The sequence below is a fragment of the Tamandua tetradactyla genome, chromosome 1 (assembly GCF_023851605.1).
Source record: "Tamandua tetradactyla isolate mTamTet1 chromosome 1, mTamTet1.pri, whole genome shotgun sequence".
In the NCBI taxonomy this organism is placed as follows: Eukaryota; Metazoa; Chordata; class Mammalia; order Pilosa; family Myrmecophagidae; genus Tamandua; species Tamandua tetradactyla.
In genome coordinates, this window is record NC_135327.1 from 228570646 (window position 1) to 228597378 (window position 26733).

Genomic DNA, 26733 nt, shown 5'->3' on the forward strand with positions numbered 1-26733 from the left:
TTTTGTCAGTCTTGCTAAGGGCCCATCAATCTTACTGATTTTCTCATAGAACCAACTTCTGGTTTTATTGATTTTCTCAATTGTTTTCATGTTCACAATTTCATTTATTTCTGCTCTAATCTTTGTTCTTTCTTTCCTTTTGCCTTTTCTATCAAGTATATCACAATTCTTCCAGAATTTTCCCTTTATCTATTTATAAAGCCATTCTAACATGGCACAAACAAGAGGTTACCTACACTCAAGTAGGCTAATGTTGTCCAGAACACTTTCTGTCAGCTGGGAAGATACCTAGTTGGCATCTGCTGGGGTCTTTGGTTTCTGGACACCTTTGTCAGCTGGGAAAGCACACCGCGAACATGATGATATCTGCTAGCTTTCTCTCCTGGCCTGTTGTTTCATGAGGCTCACCCAGGGGCGTTTTCCTTCTGCATCTCCAAAGGTCTCTGGCTGTGTGAGCTCTAAAGCTTATTGCAAAATGTTCCCTCTTAAAGGAGTCCAGTAAACAACCCCACCTTGAATGGGTGGAGACAACTCTCCATGGAAACCACCTAATCAAAAGTTACCACCCACAAGTGGATGGATCACATCTCCATGGAAACAATTAAAAAGATCCCACCCAGCAATATTGAATGAGGATTAAAGGACATGGCTTTTCTAGGGTACATGCCAGTTTCAAACAGGCATAACCCCTTAAAGGAACCAAACTAACACAGGGGTGTAACTCAAAGCTTAGCGAATATTCCTTATAGCTCCAAGTATGCTAAGCTAACAATCTGTTTAATCTTTGGGCACTGGGTTAACTGGATGGGCCCTGGAGAAAGTGCTCTGTGGCCATGAGAAGCTTAGTGCATTCCTCAAAGATTGTCATTCCCTCGTGTGCTGTGAAGGGAAAAGGCTGAGCCTAGCATATCCCTTTAATTACTACATCTTATTTTATGTCATGGAAAGTGCATCAATCATGACTCTCCAGGATATATGTATATTGTAGTAGATTGGGTTCTGTATCCCAGAAAAACATATTTATTCTTAATTCATTCCTGTGGGTATGAACCCAGGGTAGATAGGACCTACTGAAGATGTTATTTTTAGTTAAAATGTGGCCACCAGAATCAGTTTGAGCTTTAATCCAGATTATTGGAGGCTTTTATAAGACAAATGAAATTCAGAATAGGGAGCAAAAACCATGTGGAGAAGAAGATGGAAGTCGGTGGGAACAGGAACCAAAAGGAGAAGATGCCACCATGTGCACTGCCATATGACACAAAAGCCAAGCACCAAGGATAAGGGATCACCAGCAGCCAGCCCCAGAATGCCACTGTCTTCAGGGAAAAAGTATCACCTTGTCGAGACCATAAATTCCTATGTGTAAGCCAACCCATTATATGATATTTGTTTTCACAGCTTGGAAACTTAAGACATATATGTATATATGATTCATTTTAAGGAATTGGCTCATCTGATTGTGGGAGCTGGAAATCCTGGTAAGGATGGGATTGATTTCTTGAGTCTGAATTCTTTAGGCAGGAAACTCAGCAAGGAAAGAGTGTATAGTCTTGAGACAGAATTTCTTCTGAGCCCTGAAATCCTCAGTTCTTGCTGTTAAGAACTCCAAATAATTGGGTAAGGCCCACCCTCATTATGGAGGGTCATCTCCTTTACTTAAGGTCAAATACTTATAGATGCTCACCCCATCTCTGAATGCCTCTGCAGCCATTAGGCCAGTGTTTGACCAAACAACTGGCACTGTAACCTAGTCAAGTTAACATATACATTTAGCTATAAAAGACTAGATATAAAAATCATTTCAAGTGAAAACTTAAAAGAATTTCATTTTAATTTTATTTGAGGGGTAGGATAGGGGAAGGGGTCAAAGACATCCTTTAAGATTTCAAGCCTAAGAAGCTAAGAAAAGAATGGTGCCAATCACAGAAATTAAAAAAAAAAAAATCAGGTGGTGCAACAGTGGCTCAGTGGCAGAATTCTCGCCTGCCATGCCAGAGACCTGGGTTCAATTCCCAGTGCTTGCCCATGCAAAAAAAAAAAGAAAAAAAATCAAGAAACAGGAAAAGATATTGACTGAACTAGGAAGAGATGCACTTGGTTTTAAGCAGCTTGAATTTCAAATGACAACAGGATATCCTAAAGCAGTAGGACACTCAGGAAGGTGGAAAGGTCAGTTGAAGCTTAGGGAAGTCAGAGGTAGCAACATGGATCTGGGAATCATCCATGAAGGAATACTGAAAAAGGTGAAGTTTCTATGGGGGAATCCGCAGGCAACGGCTAAATGAGAACGAGGCCTGAGTTTTGAGGATGGTCCACATTTCTGGACCTGAAGGTAAATTGCAAACGAAGAGAGAGACTTTCAGAAAAGTGGAAGGAGAAACAGGATGGTGTAGTGTCACTTGTGAAGAGACAGTTTCAGTGCCAGGATATTCGACCAAGACAAGTGTCGGAGGGCCATAAAATGAGGATGGAGAGAAGTTGACCTGTGGCTCAGGAAAGTGAATCCTGTGCCTCAAGGGCCTTTAGAGGTCACGTAAGTCAGGTCCTCATGCTCCAGAAAGTTTGTTCTCCTAGCAGGATGACAGATGTCGAGGGACACAGTTTGTTAGCGCTGCCTCCTGGCTCAGCGTTTGCTCAGCCGAGCCAAACCCTTTCCTGCTGTGGCACCTGGCACAATCGGTCCTCCACCACAGCGAAGTTTAGAAGGCAGGGACTATATTTTAAAAAGAAAACTAGATAAAAAGATCAGGCAACCTACGAGGGTCCATCAATAATGATTATCGATGCAGTGAATCACCTTAGCAATAAGGTAAACAGGCAGAAAACACATTTTCTTTTGTAAGTGGTAGCTTATTTTTCTTTTAACATAGGAGGTGTTTATTTTAATAAAACAAGCAAGGTGTAGGGAAAATATACAAGTCTAAATATCACTGATCAATCCACTATGCACAATCACTCTTGACAATTGACTGACTTCTGTCCTCTGGTATCTGTGGGTTTACAGCTAAAGCCATACACGGCAACAATTTACTTTGTTTCCTTGTTACCATTGTATTACGACCATTCACGGTGGGACACTGTGCTGTCTGCCGGACAGCTGGCCTCACCTCCTTCGTGACTAACAGAGCCTGGTCCATCTAAGGTGCAGTGTTCCCACCGCAAGAGCTTCCTTCCAGAGCCCTCGGAAGGGTCCAGCCGTTGAGGCGGGGGCTCCTGGGGCTGCTCCAAAGGCACAGACTCGGCCTGGCTCTTGAGGTCAGCGCTGCCCTCCTCTTCCTTGGCTCCTTACTCGGATGCTCTTGAGGATGGGGAAATGGGACACCCAGGGAGGGGGCCATGGGACGCGAAGACTCTGAGCCCCTGGTCACATCGTTGGGTGTCTTTTCAGTCCCTAGATTTCTTGAAGAGTGGGACAAAGAAATTTTTAAGCCACATTCGTGCCAGGTTCCATGTTCCTCCCAGCCGAAAGCACTGCTGAGTTAACCATGAATGCTCCCCTTTTGCACCACACAGTGCCGTCATGCCTTCGGTTTTAAACCCGCGCCTCACCTTTCCTACAGGTTCTAGGGCAGTTAGCAGTGAACCACACAAACAGTACAGAAATGTTCAGAACGAGAACAAAGTAAAGCAGGAGAACAGTCGTTCATTCTAGAAGACCTAGGCGAATTTACCTCTGAATTTCTGGCACCAAACTTTTGGTGTATGATACATGAAAACACACCAATTTGTTGATTTTTTTTCCAAGCATGGTTCTACAAAAACTTCAGCTTGTGACTCTAATAAAATGATATTGAAAACTACGAATGTCTTCAAAAGCAGTTTTTAAAAGATGCAGAGTAGTTATCATATATTGCCTAATAGCAATTCCCAGTAAAAGGCAAAGTTCAAAGTATTCAACTACAGTCCAGTGTAGCCCCTTACCAAAAGAATCCCAAATTGTCTGCTGCTATCTTTTGGGGTTTTTTTGTCAAGACAGTTGGGAAAAACGATACGACCTGGAAGAGAGTTTGTGGATCCACAGTCCTCCCGACCTCTTCATGGTCTAGATTTTCCCCTAGATTAAGTCAGATTGCAAGACAGCTCTGAAGTTGGAACATGTTGCCCTGAGCTTTGCACAAGTGCCTCCCCTGTGTCTGGCCTTCCTGAGCCGGATAGAAAATTCACTGTAAGAGCTGGTGGGTTCCCAGCCACTGCCATCCTTCACATTTCCATACAAAAAAAATACAGGTGAAACATTTTTTTCATCACAACATTCAAGAAAGGCCTTTTGTGTAGTTTCTCTCTCTCTCTCTCCCTCTTTCTCTCTCATCTCTTTCTAATTCTACCTGCTTTTTTCTTTTGGCCAATATAGATGCATAACTAATCATATTTCTCCTTTTTCTCTGGTTGTCAGGAAACTTAGAAGCAAATTTGCCTCCCTGCTTTATCTTTATGTCCGCCATTTCTGCATACTATTTCTTTTCATAGTCAGTTGATCTCCCCCTTTTGTCTCTATTTTTCCCTGGATTAGAATTTTAAAAATTTATATTTCCTTTTACATATTCCCATATAGGTATATAACATATTCATATGTGGTTTCAGCTCCTTGATAGAATGGGGGGGGGGGGTAGGAAGCAATGACATAGGAAGTCAAAATAGTCTGTCCGAGAATGTGGCCTTCTGGTGGTCTGATAGTGAAGGGACAGGACTAGAGAGAGGACTGTGGTGTGAGCAGGTGGCTTGGCTCCTGGGTGCCCGTGGCCTTGCCCACGCCGTCGGCCCAGTGTCGGCCGCAGATCCTCTCATCTGGGAATGTCACAACAACAGCCTCCTGTGCTGGCCGCAGGTCCAGGTACTCTCCGTGCTGTTGGCTCCTCCACTGTGAGTCTCATGGATGAGGGAGCCAGGTGCAGGGAGTCTCTGCAGTGACCTGTCCCCATCGCCAGGGTTATTTGGAGATCAGGTAGGTAAATAGCAAAACTGATTTTGGTCCCCAAGCTCAGGTCAGCTGGCACCTGGGGGAAGCCCCTGAATTCTGAGCCCTGAGCACGGAAGCGCTCGCCTCAGATCTAAGATGCTCTGGGGACAGGAGGTGACAAGCATTCTCTTCGCCTATGGCAGCCTCTTCTGCACACCGCGGAATGCTGGCTTCCACCAGGGCCTGGGCAGACCGGCCCTCGTGACTTAAGCCCAAAACCCATCCTTGCAATTTTACCTACTGGTTTCTACACAAAAGCGCTGAGAATTTAGCTGATTAGCCGTCAGTTTCCGCTGCAGGAGACACTTCAACCACGCTCACCCAGGAAGCCCCACGTTAAGCTGTAAACACAGGGTCTTTGGAAAGAGCAGATTGCCTGGGATCTGTGAAACACTGCTGTTTTTGTGCGATTTCTGCCTCTGTCAGGGCAGCACATGCCTGACAGCTCCAGAAAACACTGAACAGACCCACGCAGCCTGATGAGGGCACGGGTTCAGGAGAGGAGAGCAGGACGCAGAGAGTCAGCCAGGGGCTCTAACTTCAAACAGAATTATCTTAATCAGCCTGGGGGACCAGCAACAAAATCTGTGCATTTCCTGCCAGGGCGGCTCTCACCAGCCTTGCAGCCCCTGCCCAGCCACCCCTCCCACTCCTCGCAAACCTCTTCAAACGCGCGCAGTGAACCCTCTGGCTGGTCGGTTCTAGCACTAGGTTCTGCTCCCTGCCTTTTTCTTTCCCCTTAGGGTATAATTGAGTGAATCTTCATTTTTGTCTCTGCCCTTTTCCAATTAAGACATAAATATCCGCGGGCAAACAATCTAGTTGGACAGGATGCAAAGCCATTTCCCCAATTCTTCTGTGGCCAAGTTCTGGATTTTAAAATAAATATTATGCTTGTCAATGTGCTAATAAATAGGCAACTCTTTAGTAATTGGAGGACCAGAGAGACAGTAGCAGCACGCCCGAGCCCCTGAGAGTAGAGAGGTGGGCAGCCGGGTCTGGGCCACTTCTTACCACCACTCCGAAGCCCGCATCCTAAGACAGAACTTTAGACATTTTCCTGGGCTCTCTCCCAAAGCATAATTAGGCATCATTGTCCTGAGCAAAGCATCAGAAAACAGTGTTGAAGTTCAAGCCACATCGGGGAAGAGGGGAAGGGGGCAGGGGGAGATGCAGGGCGAACACAAGGCGGGGGATCTTCACCCTCTCCTGGGAGCCTGGCCTTCTGGAAGCTTCCATCTTCAATGGCCTTGGGAGGACTGGGCGGGGCTTAAAGGCTTGATGGGAGGTCGGGGCTCCTCCCATAGGGCTGCACAAGGAGCTGTCCTGGGGGACACCCCCGGAGCAAGCCTGAACCCCAAGTGAAGGGCAAGGAAAAGCACCAGGTCCGCTTCCCCGAGAACCCAGGAGAGCTTCACTCCCCGGCCTGGGGGCCCCTGAGCCCAGGGGCATGTCGCCAGCTCAGCAGATGCCACATGCTGGCCCCAGCACGTGCGCTGAGAGGGGTATAAGGGGTGATGGGGCGCTTAGCAGTTTATCACCTGTCCCATCCTCACTGTAAACCTGCCCTAAAACCAGCCGTGGAGGACAACGGGTGGGGGGGAGGGAAGGGCGGGGACTGGGGTGAGGAGCAATCCGAGGTGGCAGTCCGATGAAGGAAACTGGGTACTGCAGGAGTAGACGCTAAGCCGGAATTGGGGAAGGAAGATTTTTGGGGTGGGGTGATTGACATCTGTGAAGGGGATGGAAGGGGAAGAGGATTGACAGAGGGAGACATCGAACCGTGGTGCAGGCAAACGGCTCACCCACCCGGAGGTGGCACTGGGGCGGTCCTTGCCAGGTGAATGCACGGCCTGTGCCCGCTGGCCTCAGTCTCAGGGGCAGCCCCCAAGGCAGCCCCCAGCACTGCTGACCACACTTCCCAGAGTGGGCAGTAAGTCCTTCCTTCAAGGGGGCTCTGGACAGTGCATGTCTGCGTCTGCCCCTTGGGCTAAAGAGGGGAAATTCCAAGCAAAGACCCTAAGAAGGAAGGAGCCACCATATCCAGACAACTATTTCCCGATGCCCTACTGTGCAGCTGTCCTAATTTAGGGATACACAAGTCTGCAATTTTCTGTACTCCCACTAGCTGTAGTGTTGTACTTCGCTAAATTTTACATAGCCATTTTTCAAATTTAGCCCACATAATTATTTTAAATCATGTTTTCCCCCCAATGATACTTAAAGCTTGAAGGCTTCCTTGACATTTTTCTTGCAAATGAAATATTATGACATTTCTAGTCACCTAGTAATAGTAATAAGGCACCAGTCACTATAATTTGAGGGGTGAAAATCTCTATCTGTGCAGGCCGCATATGTGCACTTGGGCTTAGCCCTGCCTGCATGTGGCTGGAAAATAATTTTGAAGGTAGGCTTTTGATATTTGATTATTTCAATAAAGGGAAAACTGTTGAAGAGCCTATTTGTCAAATATCAGCATAGGCTTGTGTGTTAGTCAGGGTTCTCTAGAGAAACAGGACCAACAGGAGAGATCCGTAAATATGAGATTTGTAAAGGTGTCTCATGCCACCATGGGAATGGAAGAGTCCAGAATCCATAGGGCAGGCTGTGAAGCTGGCGGCTCCGATGAAGGGTCTGAACAACCCCCACAGGAGAGACTTGCTGGCTTGAGAAGCAGTGAAAGTCTTCCCCCTTAAGAGCCTTCAACTGATTGGATTATCTCCTACCAGGAGGAATGCCTTAGTTGACCACAGATGTGATCAGCCACAGATACAATCAACTGACTGATGATTTTATACACCAGCCTTCAGGTTTATCAACCAGCCAACATCATTATACTTCTTAATTCCACAAAACTCTGTAAAGGTGTCAAAAACACTCTCACCTACAGCCTTGCCTCATATAAGCATACAATTAGCAGAATCTTATGGTGATATTTTGCATATCTCTCCTGCCAATTTACCCCATGGACTATCAGTGCCGTCTTGATTATTGGAAACAAAGTCCTTAGTGCCTCTGAGTCTAATTAGAGTAGAAAACCAATGATAAAAATCCAGTTTTAAGATTCTGTTTCTCAAGAACCACCCCACATATGTTACCAAAATGTGTTTTAGTTTGTAAAAGCTGCCAGAATGCAATATACAGAATTGGAACGGCTTTTGTAAAGGGAATTTAATAAGTTGTAAGTTTATAGTTCTAAGCCTATAAAATTGTCCAAACTAAGGCATCCAGGGAAAGGTACTTTAATTCAACAAAGGCCAATGGGTCAGGAACCCCTCTGTCAGCTGGGAAGTCACGTGCTGGCATCTGCTGGTCCCTTGCTCCTGGCTCCATCGCTTTCAGCCTCTGTCCCTGTGGGGGTTCCTCACTTTGCTTCTCTGGGGCTGGCTTCCATCTCTTGGCTTCCCTTGGCTCTCTCCAGGTTCTGGCTTGCTTAACATCTCAAGAGAACATCTGCTGGACTCCAAGCATCTCCAGATATCCATGTCTCTGTTCTCCAAGTGTTGGCATCTGTGTCAGCTTTGGTCTCTGTCAGCTCTCTGTGGTCTCTGAGGCTTCCGTCATTTCTGACTCTCTCCAAAATGTTTCCCCTTTTAAAGGACTCTAGTAAACTTATCATGACCCACCTGGAATGGTGAGTCACAGCTCCATCTAATCCAAAGGTCACACCCAATTGTCACATCTCAGTGGAGATGACCTAATAAAAAATTTACAATGTACTGTGCTGACTCAGGATTATAAGAAATGACTGCTCACACAAGATTGAATCAGGATTAAAACATGGCTTTTCTGGGGTACATAATATTTTCAAACAGGCACTGCTTGGTCATAGAAACAGAATTGAGAGAAAGAATGAAGACGAGAGATTTTAAGGTGCGATGATTCAGTCCAGTCAGAGCTCCACAGGAGACATTCACCACCCCAGGAAAAGTCATCTCAAAAGCCTCGAGTGGAAGAGTCTACTGGACAGGCAGGAGGGCCCCAAGAATAAAAGAAGAAGGAAGCGGTTATGAGGAGGAGCCGGGGTACAAGGAAACCCGTGTTCCTTGAAAATGGAATCATGATGGCTGGGACAGAGCAGCTCCGTGACCCTGTGGCCCGGGTGGAAAGAGGGTGTGGGGGACAGCAGACCCGTGCCAGGCCACAGAAGGGCCCGGCCAGTGCGGGAGCGCCCCTCGGCCCTGGGCACCTCCACGAGCCGGGGATTCATCCCCTCGCAGGGTGGAGTCATGCTCCCTGGAGGGAGGGGCCATCAGCCTTGGAGGGCATTTGGGTTGCAGGGTAAATGTTAGAGTGTGGATTGTCTCCTTTTTTTTTTTTTTGACTAAGGTTTTCTGGCCTCTGTTAATCCAGGTCATCCAGAATGACCTGCACAGGCAGGGTTATGGTCATTTTGTTATTGGCTACAACAAGGGAGGTTTATACACTTTCTGTCTGTCTACTTTATGTCAGTCATCCATGCCAAAATTAAAGCTGAAGACTTGCCTTTGGGCCGTTGAAATAAATAACCAGTGAGGTATCAAACGAGTTCAACATTCAGTTGTAAAGAAGCACTGAAAAGCTTTGCTGTCTTCCTGCCCTTTTCTTTTCCTGTCTCCATGGATTTATTTATATTTAAGGAATACTAAAATATTACTGCTAGCGATAGACTATAATTTGCATTAGGTACATTTTTCCCATATACCACCCAATTATTAACATCTTGTACTACAGACATTTGTTCTTGTTCATGAAAGAATATGCTTATATATGTACTATTAATGACACTCATTGTCCTCAACAGGGTTCACTGTGTTGTGAAGCCCCATGTTTACCCTCTAGCTTTCCTTCTAGTGACAGACACGACCCTAAACTTCTCCTTCAAACCAAAATCGCACAATGAATCAGCACTCTTAATTATACTCACAGTAATGAGTTACCATCACCTCTATCCATTTTCAAACATTTACAATCTACCTTATTAGAAATTCTTCACAAATTAAGCATCACCTCCCCATTCTCTACCCACATCCTATATGTTGGCAACCTGTATTCTAGATTCCAACTTTATGAGATTGTTTATTATACTTAGTTCATATCAATGAGACCATACAATATTTGTCCTTTTGTATCTGACTTCTGTCACTCAACGTAATGTCCTCAAGGTCCATTCTTGTTGTCTCATGCATCAGGATGTCATTCCTTCTTACAGCTGAATAATATTCTACATATGAATATGACACATTTTGTTTAACCATTCATTGGTTAATAGACAATTGGGTTGCAATCATCTTTGCGCAATTGTGAATAATGCTACTACAAATATCTGTTTGCATTCCTGCTTTCAGATCTTCCACATATATCCCAAGTAGTGGGATTGCCAGGTCATAAGGCAACTCTATATTCAGCTTCTGGAAGAAAAGCCAAACCTTCTTTCATGGCAGCTGAACCATTTTACATTCCCATCAGCAGAGAATAAGTGTTTCAATTTCTTCACATCCTCTCCAACACTTGTAGTTGCCTGTTTGTTTAATAGTGCCATTCTAGTAGGTATGACATGATATCTCATTGTGGTTTTGATTAGCATTTCCTTAATAGCTAGTGATGCTGAGCATCTTTTCATGTGCTTTTTGGCCAATTGTATTTCCTCTTTGGAAAAAATGTCTAGTTAAGTCTTTTGGCCATTTTTAAATTATTTGTCTTTTTTGTTGTTGAGCCATAGGGTTTCTTTATATATCCTGGGTATTAAATCCTTATTAGAAATAATGGATTTCAAATATTTTCTCCCATTATGTAGGCTGCCTTTTCACTTTCTTGACAAAATCCTTTAAAGCACAGAAGTTTTAACTTTTGATGAGGTCCCATATGTCTATTCTTTCTTTCATCACTTGTGCTCCAGATAGAAAGTCTGAGAAATTAAATACCATAAGATTTTGAAGATGCTTCCCTATATTTTCTTCTATGAGTTTTATGGTCCTGGCTCTTATATTGAAGTCTTTGATCCATTTTGAGTTAATTTTTATATAAGATATGAGGTAGGGGTCCTTTCTCATTGTTTTACAAATGGATATCCAGTTCTCCCATCACTATTTGTTGAACAGACTATTCTGTCCAGGTTGGTTGGACTTGGCAGTCTTGTCAAATATCAATTGGCCCATAGATGTGAGTGTCTATTTCAGAACTCTCAACAAAAATTCTGTAGGTCAGTATATCTATCTTTATGCCAGTACCATGCTGTTTTGACTGCTGCACCTCTGTAATATGCTTTAAGGTCAAAAAGTACGAGTCCCCCGACCTCGTATTTCTTGTTCAAGATAGTTTTCACACTTCTGGAGAAGATGGCGGCTTAGTAAGACGCGCAGATCTTAGTTTCTTCCCCAGGACAGCTACTAGGGGAGTAGAAACGATACAGAAAGCGCCCAAAGCCACAACAGAGATAAAAAAGACAGCGTACCCCATCCTGGAACAGCTGGCTGACTGAGAGAAGCAGCTCGGGTGAGATCACCGAGGCGCGCGGGCCTCACCGGGCGGGGCGGCAAGCGGCCGGAGTTACTCCCTTCCCCCTTCCTGGGCCGGCTGGGAGAATTGGAGAGGCGGTCCCCTGAAACCAAGGCGGCTGGCGCCCACACCACGCGCGGCCCCCCGGACCAACTGAGAGAATTGGATCGGAAATCCCCAGGCCGCGGAGAACGGTGACGGGTGGGGGAGGCCCCTTCCAAACCCGTGACTCCCCGGGAACGTGCACTCTCCCGGGCGGGCCACTGCCGCTGGTGCCCTCCCTCCATGCTTGTCGCCCTGGGCCGACTAGGAAATTCGGACGGGCTCTTTCCCGGGCTGCGGCGGCCAGCAACCCTCCCTGCGTTCGGACCCCGGGCCGGCTCAAGCCGCTTCGGCTAGCGAACCTCCCGGACGGCGAGAGTTTTCCAAAGTTAAAGGTCCCACAACACCTTTTACTGGTGGGACCCGCAGACAAACGTGTGCCACGAGCGCCACCTACTGGGCAGGATAAGAAAAACAGAACCCAGAGATTTCACAGAAAAATCTTCCAAACTTTTGGATCCAATACCCAGGGAAATCTGTCTAAATGCGCAGACGCCAACAGAAGATAACGGATCACACTCAAATAATTGAAAATATGGCCCAGTCAAAGGAACAAACCAATAGTTCAAATGAGATACAGGAGCTGAGACAACTAATGCTGAATATACGAACAGAAATGGAAAACCTCTTCAAAAACGAAATCGATAAATTGAGGGAGGACATGAAGAAGACATGGGCTGAACATAAAGAAGAAATAGAAAAACTGAAAAAACAAATCACAGAACTTATGGAAGTGAAGGACAAAGTAGAAAAGATAGAAAAAACAATGGATACCTACAATGATAGATTCAAAGAGACAGAAGATAGAATTAGTGATTTGGAGGATGGAACATCTGAATTCCAAAAAGAAACAGAAACTATCGGGGAAAGAATGGAAAAATTTGAACAGGGTATCAGGGAACTCAAGGACAATATGAACCGCACAAATATACGTGTTGTGGGTGTCCCAGAAGGAGAAGAGAAGGGAAAAGGAGGAGAAAAACTAATGGAAGAAATTTTCACTGAAAATTTCCCAACTCTTATGAAAGACCTAAAATTACAGATCCAAGAAGTGCAGCGCACCCCAAAGAGATTAGACCCAAATAGGCGTTCTCCAAGACATTTACTAGTTAGAATGTCAGAGGTCAAAGGGAAAGAGAGGATCTTGAAAGCAGTAAGAGAAAAACAATCCATCACATGCAAGGGAAACCCAATAAGACTATGTGTAGATTTCTCAGCAGAAACCATGGAAGCTAGAAGACAGTGGGATGATATAATTAAATTACTAAAAGAGAAAAACTGCCAACCAAGACTCCTGTATCCAGCAAAATTGTCCTTCAAAAATGAGGGAGAAATTAAAACATTCTCAGACAAAAAGTCACTGAGAGAATTTGTGACCAAGAGACCAGCTCTGCAAGAAATACTAAAGGGAACACTAGAGTCAGAACCAAAAAGACAGAAGAGAGAGGTATGAAGAAGAGTGTAGAAAGAAGGAAAGTCAGATATGATATATATAATACAAAAGGCAAAATGGCAGAGGAAAATATTATCCAAACAGTAATAACACTAAATGTTAATGGACTGAATTCCCCAATCAAAAGACATATAATGACAGAATGGATTAAAAAACAGGATCCTTCTATATGCTGTCTACAGGAAACACATCTTAGACCCAAAGATAAACATAGGTTGAAAGTGAAAGGTTGGGAAAAGATATTTCATGCAAATAACAACCAGAAAATAGCAGGAGTGGCTATACTATTATCCAACAAGTTAGACTTCAAATGTAAAACAGTTAAAAGAGACAAAGAAGGACACTATATACTAATAAAAGGAACAATTAAACAAGAAGACATAACAATCATAAATATTTACGCACCGAACCAGAATGCCCCAAAATACGTGAGGAATACACTGCAAACACTGAAAAGGGAAATAGACACAAATACCATAATAGTTGGAGACTTCAATTCCCCACTCTCATCAATGGACAGAACATCTAGACAGAGGATCAATAAAGAAATAGAGAATCTGAATATTACTATAAAGGAGCTAGACTTAACAGACATTTATAGGACATTACATCCCACAACAGCAGGATACACCTTTTTCTCAAGTGCTCATGGATCATTCTCAAAGATAGACCATATGCTGGGTCACAAAGCAAGTCTTAACAAATTTAAAAAGATTGAAATCATGCACAACACTTTCTCGGATCATAAAGGAATGAAGTTGGAAATCAATAATAGGCGGAATGCCAGAAAATTCACAAATACCTGGAGGCTCAACAACACACTCTTAAACAACGAGTGGGTCAAAGAAGAAATTGCAAGAGAAATTAGTAAATACCTCGAGGCAAATGAAAATGAAAACACAACATATTAAAACTTATGGGATGCAGCAAAGGCAGTGCTAAGAGGGAAATTTATTGCCCTAAATGCCTATATCAGAAAAGAAGAAAAGGCAAAAATGCAGGAATTAACTGTTCACTTGGAAGAACTGGAGAAAGAACAGCAAACTAATCCCAAAGCAAGCAAAAGGAAAGAAATAACAAAGATCAGAGCAGAAATAAATGAAATTGAAAATATGAAAACAGAAGAGAAAATCAATAAGACCAGAAGTTGGTTCTGTGAGAAAATCAATAAGATTGATGGGCCCTTATCAAGATTGACAAAAAGAAGAAGAGAGAGGATGCAAATAAATAAGATCAGAAATGGAAGAGGAGACATAACTACTGACCTCACAGAAATAAAGGAGGTAATAACAGGATACTATGAACAACTTTACACTAATAAATACAACAATTTAGAGGAAATGGACGGGTTCCTGGAAAGACATGAACAACCAACTTTGACTCAAGAAGACATAGATGACCTCAACAAACCAATCACAAGTAAAGAAATTGAATTAGTCATTCAAAAGCTTCCTAAAAAGAAAAGTCCAGGACCAGATGGCTTCACATGTGAATTCTACCAAACGTTCCAGAAAGAATTAGTACCAATTCTCCTCAAACTCTTCAAAAAAATCAAAGTGGAGGGAAAACTGCCTAATTCATTCTATGAAGCCAACATCACCCTCATACCAAAACCAGGCAAAGATATTACAAAAAAAGAAAACTACAGACCAATCTCTCTAATGAATATAGATGCAAAAATCCTCTATAAAATTCTAGCAAATCGTATCCAACAACACATTAAAAGAATTATACATCATGACCAAGTAGGATTCATCCCAGGTATGCAAGGATGGTTCAACATAAGAAAATCAATTAATGTAATACACCATATCAACAAATCAAAGCAGAAAAATCACATGATCATCTCAATTGATGCAGAGAAGGCATTTGACAAGATTCAACATCCTTTCCTATTGAAAACACTTCAAAAGATAGGAATGCAAGGGAACTTCCTTAAAATGATAGAGGGAATATATGAAAAACCCACAGCTAATATCATCCTCAATGGGGAAAAGTTGAAAACTTTCCCCCTAAGATCAGGAACAAGACAAGGATGTCCACTATCACCACTATTATTCAACATTGTGTTGGAGGTTCTAGCCAAAGCAATTAGACAAGAAAAAGAAATACAAGGCATCAAAATTGGAAAGGAAGAAGTAAAACTATCACTGTTTGCAGACGATATGATACTATACATCGAAAACCCGGAAAAATCCACAACAAAACTACTAGAGCTAATAAATGAGTACAGCAAAGTAGCAGGTTACAAGATCAACATTCAAAAATCTGTAGCATTTCTATACACTAGTAATGAACAAGCTGAGGCGGAAATCAAGAAATGAATCCCATTTACAATTGCAACTAAAAGAATAAAATACCTAGGAATAAATTTAACTAAAGAGACAAAAAACCTATATAAAGAAAACTACAAAAAACTGCTAAAAGAAATCACAGAAGACCTAAATAGATGGAAGGGCATACCGTGTTCATGGATTGGAAGACTAAATATAGTTAAGATGTCAATCCTACCTAAATTGATTTACAGATTCAATGCAATACCAATCAAAATCCCAACAACTTATTTTTCAGAAATAGAAAAACCAGTAAGCAAATTTATCTGGGAGGGCAGGGTGCCCCGAATTGCTAAAAACATCTTGAGGAAAAAAAACGAAGCTGGAGGTCTTGCGCTGCCTGACTTTAAGGCATATTATGAAGCCACAGTGGTCAAAACAGCATGGTATTGGCATAAAGATAGATATATCGACCAATGGAATCGAATAGAGTGCTCAGATATAGACCCTCTCACCTATGGACATTTGATCTTTGATAAGGCAGTCAAGCCAACTCACCTGGGACAGAGCAGTCTCTTCAATAAATGGTGCCTAGAGAACTGGATATCCATATGCAAAAGAATGAAAGAAGACACATCTCTCACACCCTATACAAAAGTTAACTCAAAATGGATCAAAGATCTAAACATTAGGTCTAAGACCATAAAACAGTTAGAGGAAAATGTTGGGAGATATCTTATGGATCTTACAACTGGAGGAGGTTTTATGGACCTTAAACCTAAAGCAAGAACACTGAAGAAGGAAATAAATAAATGGGAGCTCCTCAAAATTAAACACTTTTGTGCATCAAAGAACTTCATCAAGAAAGTAGAAAGACAGCCTACACAATGGGAGACAATATTTGGAAATGATATATCAGATAAAGGTCTAGTATCCAGAATTTATAAAGAGATTGTTCATCTCAACAACAAAAAGACAGCCAACCCAATTACAAAATGGGAAAAAGACTTGAACAGACACCTATCAGAAGAGGAAATACAAATGGCCAAAAGGCACATGAAGAGATGTTCAATGTCCCTGGCCATTAGAGAAATGCAAATCAAAACCACAATGAGATATCATCTCACACCCACCAGAATGGCCATTATCAACAAAACAGAAAATGACAAGTGCTGGAGAGGATGCGGAGAAATAGGCACACTTATCCACTGTTGGTGGGAATGTCAAATGGTGCAACCACTGTGGAAGGCAGTTTGGCGGTTCCTCAAAAAGCTGAATATAGAATTGCCATACGACCCAGCAATACCATTGCTGGGAATCTACTCAAAGGACTTAAGGGCAAAGACACAAACGGACATTTGCACACCAATGTTTATAGCAGCGTTATTTACAATTGCAAAGAGATGGAAACAGCCGAAATCTCCATCAACAGAAGAGTGGCTAAACAAACTGTGGTATATACATACGATGGAATACTATGCAGCTTTAAGACAGGATAAACTTATGAAGCATGTAATAACATGGATGGACCTAGAGAACATTATGCTGAGTGAGTCTAGCCAAAAACTAAAGGACAAATACTGTATGGTCCCACTGATGTGAACAGACATTCGAGAATAAATTTGGAATATGTCCTTGATATCAGAGTCCAGCAGGAGGTAGAAACAGGGTAAGATAATGGCCAATTGGAGTTGAAGGGATACAGATGGTGTAACAGGACTAGATACAAAAACTCAAAAATGGACAGCACAATAATACCTAATTGTAAAGTAATCAGGTTAAAACACTGAATGAAGCTGCATCTGAGCTATAGGTTTTTGTTTTGTTTTGTTTTGTTTTGTTTTGATTTTACTATTATTACTTTTATTTTTTTTCTCTATATTAACATTCTATATCTTTTTTGGTTATGTTGCTAGTTCTTCTAAACCAATACAAATGTACTAAGAAATGATGATCATGCATCTATGTGATGATGTTAAGAATTACTGATTGCATATGTAGAATGGTATGATCTCTAAATGTTGGGTTAATTTCTTTTTTTCCATTAATTAAAAAAAAAAAAAGAGAACGAGTAATTGGAGCTGAAGGGATACAGACTGTACAACGGGACTGGATATAAAAACTCAGAAATGGACAGCACAATACTACCCAATTGTAATGCAATTATGTTAAAACACTGAATGAAGCTGCATGTGAGGTATAGGTTTTTTGTTTTTTTTCTTTCTATTATTGTTTTAATTCTTATTCTGTTGTCTTTTTATTTCTTTTTCTAAATCGATGCAAATGTACTAAGAAATGATGAATATGCAACCATGTGATGTTATTAAGAATTACTGATTGTACATGTAGATTGGAATGATTTCTAATTGTTTTGTTAATTCTTTTTTTAATTAATAAAAAAAAAAAAAGATAGTTTTCACTATTCAGGGCTCCTTACCCTTCCAGGTAAATTTGGTAATTTGCTTTTCTATTTCTGCAAAGTAGGCTTTTGAAATTTGGATTGGGAATGCATTGAATCTATAAATCAGTTAGGGTGGAATTGACATCATAAAGATATTTAGTCTTCAAATCTATGAACACAGAATGTCTTCAAATCTATGAACACGGAATTTATTTGGATCTTCTTCGATTTCTTTAAGCGATGTTATGTAATTTTCTGGGTACAGGTCTTTTATATCCTTGGTTAAATTTATTCCAGGGTATTTGATTCTTTTAGTTGCTATTATAATTGAAATGTTTTTCTTGATTTCCTCCTCAGATTGCTCATTACTAGCGTAAAGAAACATTACTGAGCTTTACATGTTGATCTTGTATTCTGCCACTTTGCTGAACTCGTTTATTAGCTCTAGTAGCTTAGTTGTAGATTTTTCAGGCTTTCTATGTATAGAATCATGTTATTTGCAAATAGTGAAAGTTTTATTTCTTCCTTTCCAATTTGGGAGCCTTTATTTATTTTTGTCTCACTACTCTGGCTAGAACCCTCTCCAACCCCAGCAGCCAGCCACACTGCCCTAGGTTGCTTGCCTCCAGGATGGGGGATAGTTTCCAGACACTGCCACAACTTGATTCATTCAGTTTCTCTCTGAGAAGCCGTAGCTTCTCAGCCACCCTACCCCACTTTTCCCTGGGCACTGTACAGTGCTCCCTTGGCCTCTAGAGCCCCAGAACAGTTGTTTCAGACAGTTCCTGCCTGCCCATGAGCTGCTTTGGGGGGAGTTTTTTCTGTGGCTCCCTACTCCACCTCTTCCTCACAAGCTGTCCCCTATTCATTCCACCTTCCTGCTCTTTTAAAAAGCTGGAGTAGGACCAGACTACTCAGTTTCTGAGACATTAACATCTCCTTGAAGCAATGCTACCCCGACATCTGTGGCATCTTGTGGAGCTTGATAAACCACATGGTTTCACAGAGCGTCATTTTTCACTCAGTGTTCCAGCATGGGATGGACACATTCAGAGCAGTTTCCCTGATGACCAACAAGCCCTGCAGTCAGGAACACGTGGATGGAAGGAGCTGCAAAGACAGAGAAAGACTTGCCTCCACTATGGAATGAACTTCAGAGCCTTCGTACATGAGACAAAAAAAAAATTTATTTGCTAGCCAAAGAGAACACATTTGCTTTTCTGCACATTTTAAAAATCAGATATTGGAACATGCACAAATATTTGAAAGTGTGCTACAATATGCTAATCAAGGTTTCATTCCATTTCTTATCTACATGTTAGCGCATGTTATTTTCATTTTTCTTTATCCTTCCTTTTGCTGTAGTATCATCTTGTAAGCTATATAAGATCAGACTTGGTCAACATTTGGTAGCAGATATTCAGAGAAAACACAGAAGTTGCTGGAATTCACAATAGGGCATTTTCCTCCATGAGTGAGTCATTGGATGAGCCCACATTTAGCCATGGGAATTTGTCTGGCTGAGAATGCCATATTTTGAGTAAGACATGAAACCTCTGATGAAACATGTTGGGAAATCTCAAAGAAAATTCAAAACTAAGGGAAAAACATACAGTGAGTTCTAAACCAGCAAGGGCCAGTAGAAATAGAATGCTAGCCATATACTTAATTTCAAATTTTCTAGAAGCTACATTAAAAAATATGTCATTATTTCAACAGGTAATCAATATATAATTATTACTGAGATATTTTACATTATTTTTGTGGTAGTCTTTGAAATTCAGAACACATCTCAGTTTGGACCAGCCATTTCATAAGCTCTCAATGGACATAAGTGTTGCTACCATATTGGAAAGCACAGATCCAAACAGTACTTTCCATGGGCTTTACAAGCTGAAGAAGAAATTTTTTGTCATCCAGCCTGCTCAGTTCCTCCTCGCTCCCCCAAGACATAGCTGCTGATTCCCTCTCTGCTGGAGTCCCATGGCAGTGTAGGGGTAGAAGAAAGTAAGAGGGTAGGACAGTCCTTCCCTGGCTGGACAGCCTCAATCTGAGGTCCAGTTGTTGGGTCTGACAAACAACCAAAGCAGACTCTTTCCTCCCTGGGGGTGTTTTCCTGTGTATTTAAATTATGTACCTCAATTTAGACATATTCTTAATCTTAATCCTCATTCCTGCACTTGTGCACCCACTGTAAACAAGATCTCGTAAAGATGTGAGCTTTAGTTAGAATGTGGCTTTAAAACTTCATTAAGCTGTGTCTCAATGTGGGTTATTAAAGGTCTATGGAAGAGGAAGAACCTGAAGGCCATAGTGAGAGAAAGACACGGGCACCCAGCCCCTGGAAGTCAGTGTGCTCCCAGAAGACAGAGAAATGACATGCTGTGTGGTGGGAAAGGCAAGGGACCCAACGATTCCCAACCAGAACACTAACATAGTAGTCAGGGTTCTCTAGAGAAACAGAACCAATGGGAGGTAGCTGTAAATATGAGATCTAGTAAAGTGTCTCACGCATCCGTGGGGACACAAGAGTCCAAAATCCACAGGGCAGGCTGTGAAGCTGGCGGCTCTGATGAAAGGTCTGGACAAACGCCACAGGAGAGACTCGCTGACTGAAGAAGCAGTAAAAGAGTCTCTCTTCTTCCTTAAAAACCTTCAACTGATTTGATCAAATCCAGCTGATTGTATTATCTCATTTGTGGGAGGCACACCCTTAGCTGATGGCAGATGTAATTAGCCATAGCTGCAATCAATTGACTGATTTAATAAACCAGACTTCCAGTTTAATAACCAGCCACAAAATATCCTTGCAGTAACTGTTAGGCCAGTATGTGCTTGGCCAGACAACTGGGCACTATCACCTGGCCAAGTTGACAGCTGAATCCAACCATCGCAATTACTGAGCTCGGAAGGAAGCCAGCCTGCCTGCCTCTGAAATCATGAGTCAGTAAATTCCTGTTGGTTGAGCCAAAATGAATTGAGGCGGTATTTGTCTTAGCAGCTCTGGCAAACTGAGACAGGAGGAGCCTGTTAGATCCCTTGACACACTGTCAGCTGCCGTCTCTGTTCTCTTCTTGCCCTTCAGGCAGCCCTGTATCTAGGACCTGCATCTGCCCCACGCAAAACACTCTCACACCTCGTGTGCTGGATATCGGGGAGTGCAGAGCAATCCACACCTGGGGTCCCCTCCGGCTCTGCTTCCAGCATGGTCACTCAGCCCCTCTCTCGCTAGACATTGTGACTGGGATTCAGACCTCCATCCACAGTCCACTCTACTGTCAGGTGGAGGTCTGGCCCAGTCCTCCATGTTTCCCAACTGCAGGACCCGTTTTAGGGTTTACCAAGAGATTCCACTAAAACCTGGCCCCTGGGATGAACAGTAACGCCTCATTTGGTGTTGCCTCAAAAAGTGAAACAGAATTGCCATTTGACCCAGCAACCCCACTCCAAGGACTGTACCCAAAGGACTGAAAGCAGAGACTCAAGCAGATCCGTGCACACCATGGTCCAGCAGCATTATTCACAATCTCCAAAAGTGGGAACAACCTAAGTGCCATCAACAGACTGGCCAAACCAAGTGTGGTACAGACACACAGTGGAATATTAATAGCCATAAAAAGGAAAGAAGCTCTGGTACGTGCTTCAGCATGGACGACCCTGAAGACAATATGCTGAGCAAAATGAGCCAGACACGAAAGGACAGATATTATTTCATCCCACTAATATGAAATCCCTAGATAAGCAAATTCATGGAGACAGAAAGTAGATCAGAGATTACCAGAGGCCCCAGGCAAAGGGGAGTTATAGCTTAATGGGTACAGAGTTTCTGTTTGGGCAGATGAAAAGCTTTAGTAATGGTAACATGCGTTGTGAATATAACTAGCACACTTTAAAATGGCTAAAGTGGGAAAATTTTGTGTTATGTATGTTACCACGATGAAAAGTTTTTAAAAAGTAACACCTCCAGGGCGGACAATGGTGGCTCAGTGGCAGAGTTCTCGTCTGCCATGCCAGAGACCCGGGTTCAGTTCCCGGTACCTGCTCCATGCAAAAAAAAAAAAAAAAAAAAAGGAACACCTCCATTGCCTCCCTGCAGAGAGGTGGAGTGGGAGCTCGAAGTGTTGCAGCCACCTCTCCAATGGCAGGTTTCCAGCCAGCCCCCCACACAACTCTGCCCCCACCCTTTATCCTTGCCCTCTAAGTGGGTGAGGGATTTAAGAAGGAAGAGAAATGGCGCTTCTGTTCCCACTGTCAGGCACTGGGAGTGGGGGTGCTCTCATCTCCACCCAGGGGGACCTTCAATGAAACTGAGGCCAGAAAAGTCAACATCCCACCACATCCTGTGTGATCCTGCAGTGGCTTCTAGGCGGATGCAATCACCTTCGTTTGTACGCCAGGACACAGAGGCATAGAGTTAACAGCTATGGAGGTTTTGAAGCTGGAAACTGGACTCCAAGCTTCCTGACTCCAATCCAGGCCTTAACTCCCAGACTGGATCCTTAGTTTAAACTGAAAGCAAGTTGTTTTGGAGCCAAATAAAATGAAATTGCAGATGTGGGCTCTCTCTCTCAGCTGTTGCCTTACTCTTTCTAAGCCCAACTCTGCAAGTGAAATCATTACCCTCCCCACTACGTGGGACATGACATCCAGGAGTGAAAGTCGCCCTGGTGACGTGGGAAATGACTCCCAGGGATGAATCTGGACCTGGCACTGTGGGATTAACAATTCCATCCTGACTAAAAGGGGGGAAAGAAATGTAACTAATAAAGTATCAGTGACAGAGACAGTCAAGAGGCTACTCTGGAGGCCACTCTTACGCAAGCTTCAGTTAGACATTGCTACTTATCATAACTTGCCAAACCCCAACCAAACCATTCTAGCCAATCCTGAAGAACACCTAGAACATTATATAAAATTCTGCAAAGGTTCCATGCACTGGGATAACTTTCCAGAAACCTACAACCTCCAGATGGGTCCCTAGACCAAATAAGTCCTGAAATGCAGAGGGGCCAGCCTCTCCAGAACATCAGCTAGTTCCATCCCCTTATTCCAAAAATTGACAGCTCCTTCCAACATGAAAAGGTGAGAATGGGCATGGCCCAAATACCCCAAAAGGGTGGGAGAAAGATCAAAGGTGATGGTGGAGTTATACAGAGTAGGTAGGGTTAGTATGAGTTCTGAATCATTACATTGATATTTCTTTTAGTCTCCAGAATCTCAGAGCAGCTAGAAGTAAAAACATAAAATTGTGGCATTGTAACCCATACCAAACTCTGAAATCTATTCTACAATTAATTGTTGTGATATGCTTTGAAATTTATTGCTTTTTTGTATATGCTATTTTTCATAACAAAAGAAAAAAGTTTTCCTCCTAGCCTCCAGTGTTTTGGAGCAGCTAGAAGGAAAAATCTGAAATAGTGGAATCGTAACCCATAACAAACTCTGAAATCTGTTCTGTAACTACTTGCTGAAGTGTACTTTGATAACCATTGCTTTTTCTTCCTTTCCTTTGTATGTATGTTATATTTAACAATAAGAAACATTTTTTAAAAACGAAATGAAATTGTTTCAGTTTTGCCAAATTACACTAAGTGAAAAGGTATACAACTTCAAAGGAGAATCAAGCTATGTTGTGATGACGTGATTTTGTTTGCTTAAATGTACTGTCATAAATCCTATTTGCAAACCATAGGTTCAGGGTGCCCCCAGGAGTAGTACCTGGTCAGGGGGGCAATGCACGTGGGAGGGGAGGAGAGACAGCCGAGGCCATCGTGCTTCTCCTCCTTTTGTACTTCAAGCTCCTCAATATCACATGCCTCAGTTTACCAGGGCTGCTGTAACAAGTGCTACAGATGTGGTGGATCTGCCTAGCCTGATTGCGTTTATGAAGATCCAGGGGCTGGGGCGTGTCTTTGTGCTGCCGCAATTCAACCCACACCATGGCCATGCTCAGTCTCTGTCCACCTGAGGGTGGTGGCCGCTGGCGCTCCGCACGCTCATGCATGTGTGGACACTTCCCTGACCAACAGCGTTACCTGCTTGCCTTGCCCTGAAGGCGAATATTTGCAAAATCGTGGATTTGATCTCTTGGTTCATGTTTCTAATATGCATGTTACATTCAAATCTGTTTTTTTAAAGCCTATGTGTTAACTAAAGTAATCTTTGTAGCAACTCTGGGGAACTCTGGCCAAGTTCCCACTCTTGGGGTAAGTTGGAGCCCTTTGCGGCCTCCCTGTCCCACCTTTTCCCAGCACACCTTTGACTCTGGAACGACACCCTGTCCTTGCACTTGCCATGTGCTCTCCTGTCCAGCACGGCCCCGCTCAGGCTCTGAGACTGAGCTGGTCCACGACCCCAGGGGTCCATCCCCCCACCCCCGCCCGTGCCTTCCTCCTCCTCCTCCAGAGTGGGCCCCCGAACCCTCGGGCCTCCCCCGCAGGAGGATATCCTGAACTTACTGCCTGTTTCTCTCCTCCTGGTCTTGGGGCTCCCTGGATTTCGTCTTTCTGCAGCGATGCCTGAGTAACGTCTGCTCTGCTTTCTTCCAGCTCCTGTCTTGTGGTCTCTTCATTTTGAAGTGAAAGAAGGAGAGAGCAACAGCATGCACAGAACCGCTGTTCTGTTATTCCTTTGATCTCACCAGCATTTGTTGACTGACACTTTGCCAATGTGCAGACCATGGAAACAGAGAGGGAGAGAGAGGGAAGGGTGGGGAGAGGGGGGCGGGGAGGAAAAGGAGATTCCATAGCACTCTTGTTAAGATATTGAATCCTTGAAAAATTCCATGCCCCCAGCTCGATACAAAGAAGTGAGTGTTCCTATTCACATCTCATGTGAAGGCCCTACTGAAATAGTTGGTAGAATTTTTTAAGAAATAAAATATAACTGAGGGTGATGCGATGGTGGCTCGGTGGCAGAATTCTTGCCTGCCATGGTGGAGACCCGGGTTCGATTCCTGGAGCCTGCCCATGCCAAAACAAGCAAACAAAAAAAGCATAACCCAGAAAACAAGAAGGGGAGCCACTTTAGAGAAGGACATTTAAGTAAATTCTGAAAATGAAGAGACCACAGGACAGGAGCTGGAAGAAAGCAGAGCAGGGGAAAGCAGCAGCCGCAGCCCCGGCCTCCTCAGCACAGAGGGAGTGGGAGAGAGCCGGCAGCTCCCTGGGGCACCCCACGGATGAGCTTCATTCCAACAGCCAAGGCAGTGGGCTCGCCGCCCGGCCCCCACCCTCCTTCCTGGGCAGCCTGCTGCAGCACCACCTGCATCTTCAGCTGCCCTGGAAAGACAGTGAGTCACCAAATTGGGCTCCTAGCATGGAGAAGAGCCTGCCAAAACGCAAGACAGTTTGAAATCATTCAGGATCCTCACAACAGGTAGTAGAAGAGAGAAATGGGGACGTCGGCTCTGTCCGAGAGCTGGCCCGCCGAGTCCTCCACAGACAGATTACCTACTGGCTGCTCTCAGCCGGGGTTGGGACGGGTCAGCTTGGCTGCCTGCTCGTGCCCGTACAAGCCCAGCGTGTAACCTGCCCGTCAGCACACCTGCCCATGTCCATCTCCCATCCGGGGACCAGACCAGCTCAACTGTGAAAAACAGGCAGCTACGCTGGACCAAGCTACCCAGCCACACCACCCAAGTGCCTTCACCCGACTACTCTCCAGCCTGGTCCTTCGGCTGTGAATGTGAGTGGACCACCTAGGAGCACCAGATATTTGAAGATCACCGGCAGCATAATGCAAAAGGAGCAAGATGAATTTACAGATCAACTGTCTTCAGAGAAAAAAGTTGTGCTGGTTTGAAACTGTTATGTACCCTAGAAAAGCCATGTTCTTTTAATCCTAATCTAACCATGGGGGGGCAGATCCACTGTAGGGGGTCCTTTAAATAACTCACAGAAAGACATAGAGCTCAGCACTGACACAGAAAACAGAAATGAAACCTAAATACAGACTTTTGGAGATGCTAAGCTAAGTGAGGCCCGCAGACACTCAGAGTGAAAGCCATTGGAATCAGAAGCTAGAAGTAATGAACTGGGAGCAACGACCACCTACGCCAGCACATGCCATCCCAGCTGACAGAGGTGTCCTGTCTGCCGGCTGCCTTTCCTCTGAGAAGGTAGCCTCTTGTTGATGCCTTGGTTTGGACATTTTCATGGCCTTAGAATTGTAATTTGCAGTCTAATAAACTGCCTTTGTTAAAGCCAATCCATTTCTGGTATATCATATTCTGGCAACTTTAACAAACTGAAACCATAGTGATTTAGGGAAAAGGGAAACCTTTAACATTCTTATTAATATCACTTAGAGATTCAAGAAGACCTTGTATCCATAACCATCATAAGCTACTACAAAAAAGGAGCAATCAGAAAACGAGGAAAAGTTACTGGAAATTAAAAGTGTCATTTCTTGGACAAAAATTGTAGTAGAGACTGACTAAACGAGGTAAGAGTAAGGTGGTAGTGCTTAATGTGGCAGCATGTACACAAAAATTGGAATGATACAGAGAAGATTAGCGTGGCCTCTGAGCAAGGATGGCATGCAAATTCGTGAAGTGTTCCAAATTTTTGTAACAAATGGACCACACTGTGCTGGTTTGAAGCTGTTACACACCCAGAAAATGCCCTGTTCTTTAATCCATTCCTGTGGGTGCAGATCTATTGTGGGTAGGACCTTTTGATTAGGTTGTTTCAATTGAGACGAGACCCAGCCCATTAAGGGGGATCTAATCCTTTGTACTGGCATCCTCTATGAGACAATAAAGGATAGAAAAAGCCCAAGAGCTCAGAGAGAAACAAATAGAGAGGGCTTAGAAATACCCAGAGAGATCTCAGAGAGAAAAGATCTCAGAGAGAAAAGATCTCAGAGTTTTTCTCTGATGAGCTAAGAGAGCAACCACAGAGGAAGCCACTGGAACCAGAGCTGAAGGCAAAACCTGGGAAAGAAGGATCAACAGGCATCAGCCCTGTGCCATCCCATGTGACAGACATGTCCTGGATGCCAGAGTCTGTCTTCAGAGTCAGGTATCAGCCTGTTGATGCCTTCATTAGGACATTTTCATGGCCTG

At 43.5% G+C, this 26733-nt stretch overlaps 1 protein-coding gene and 1 non-coding gene across 3 annotated transcripts in view; both read left to right on the plus strand.

Annotated features, from left to right (window-relative positions):
- The window catches only part of LOC143677784 (uncharacterized), a 48539-nt gene extending 24022 nt beyond the window's left edge, over nucleotides 1–24517 (plus strand). Inside the window, exon 3 of one of the 2 annotated variants that reach the window (XM_077154238.1) lies at nucleotides 24215–24517. In XM_077154238.1, the coding sequence (XP_077010353.1) occupies nucleotides 24215–24242 (28 nt within the window). In that variant the 3' untranslated portion in view covers nucleotides 24243–24517. Of the gene's footprint in view, nucleotides 1–3563; nucleotides 3709–24214 lie in introns of those variants that run through there. The other variant, XM_077154245.1, reaches the window with a different exon arrangement.
- Nucleotides 24518–26128: 1611 nt separating this feature from the next.
- LOC143653191 (U6 spliceosomal RNA) lies at nucleotides 26129–26235 on the plus strand. The gene has a single exon (XR_013161153.1). It is a non-coding gene; the product is annotated as a U6 spliceosomal RNA (small nuclear RNA).
- The last annotated feature ends 498 nt before the right edge of the window (nucleotides 26236–26733 follow it).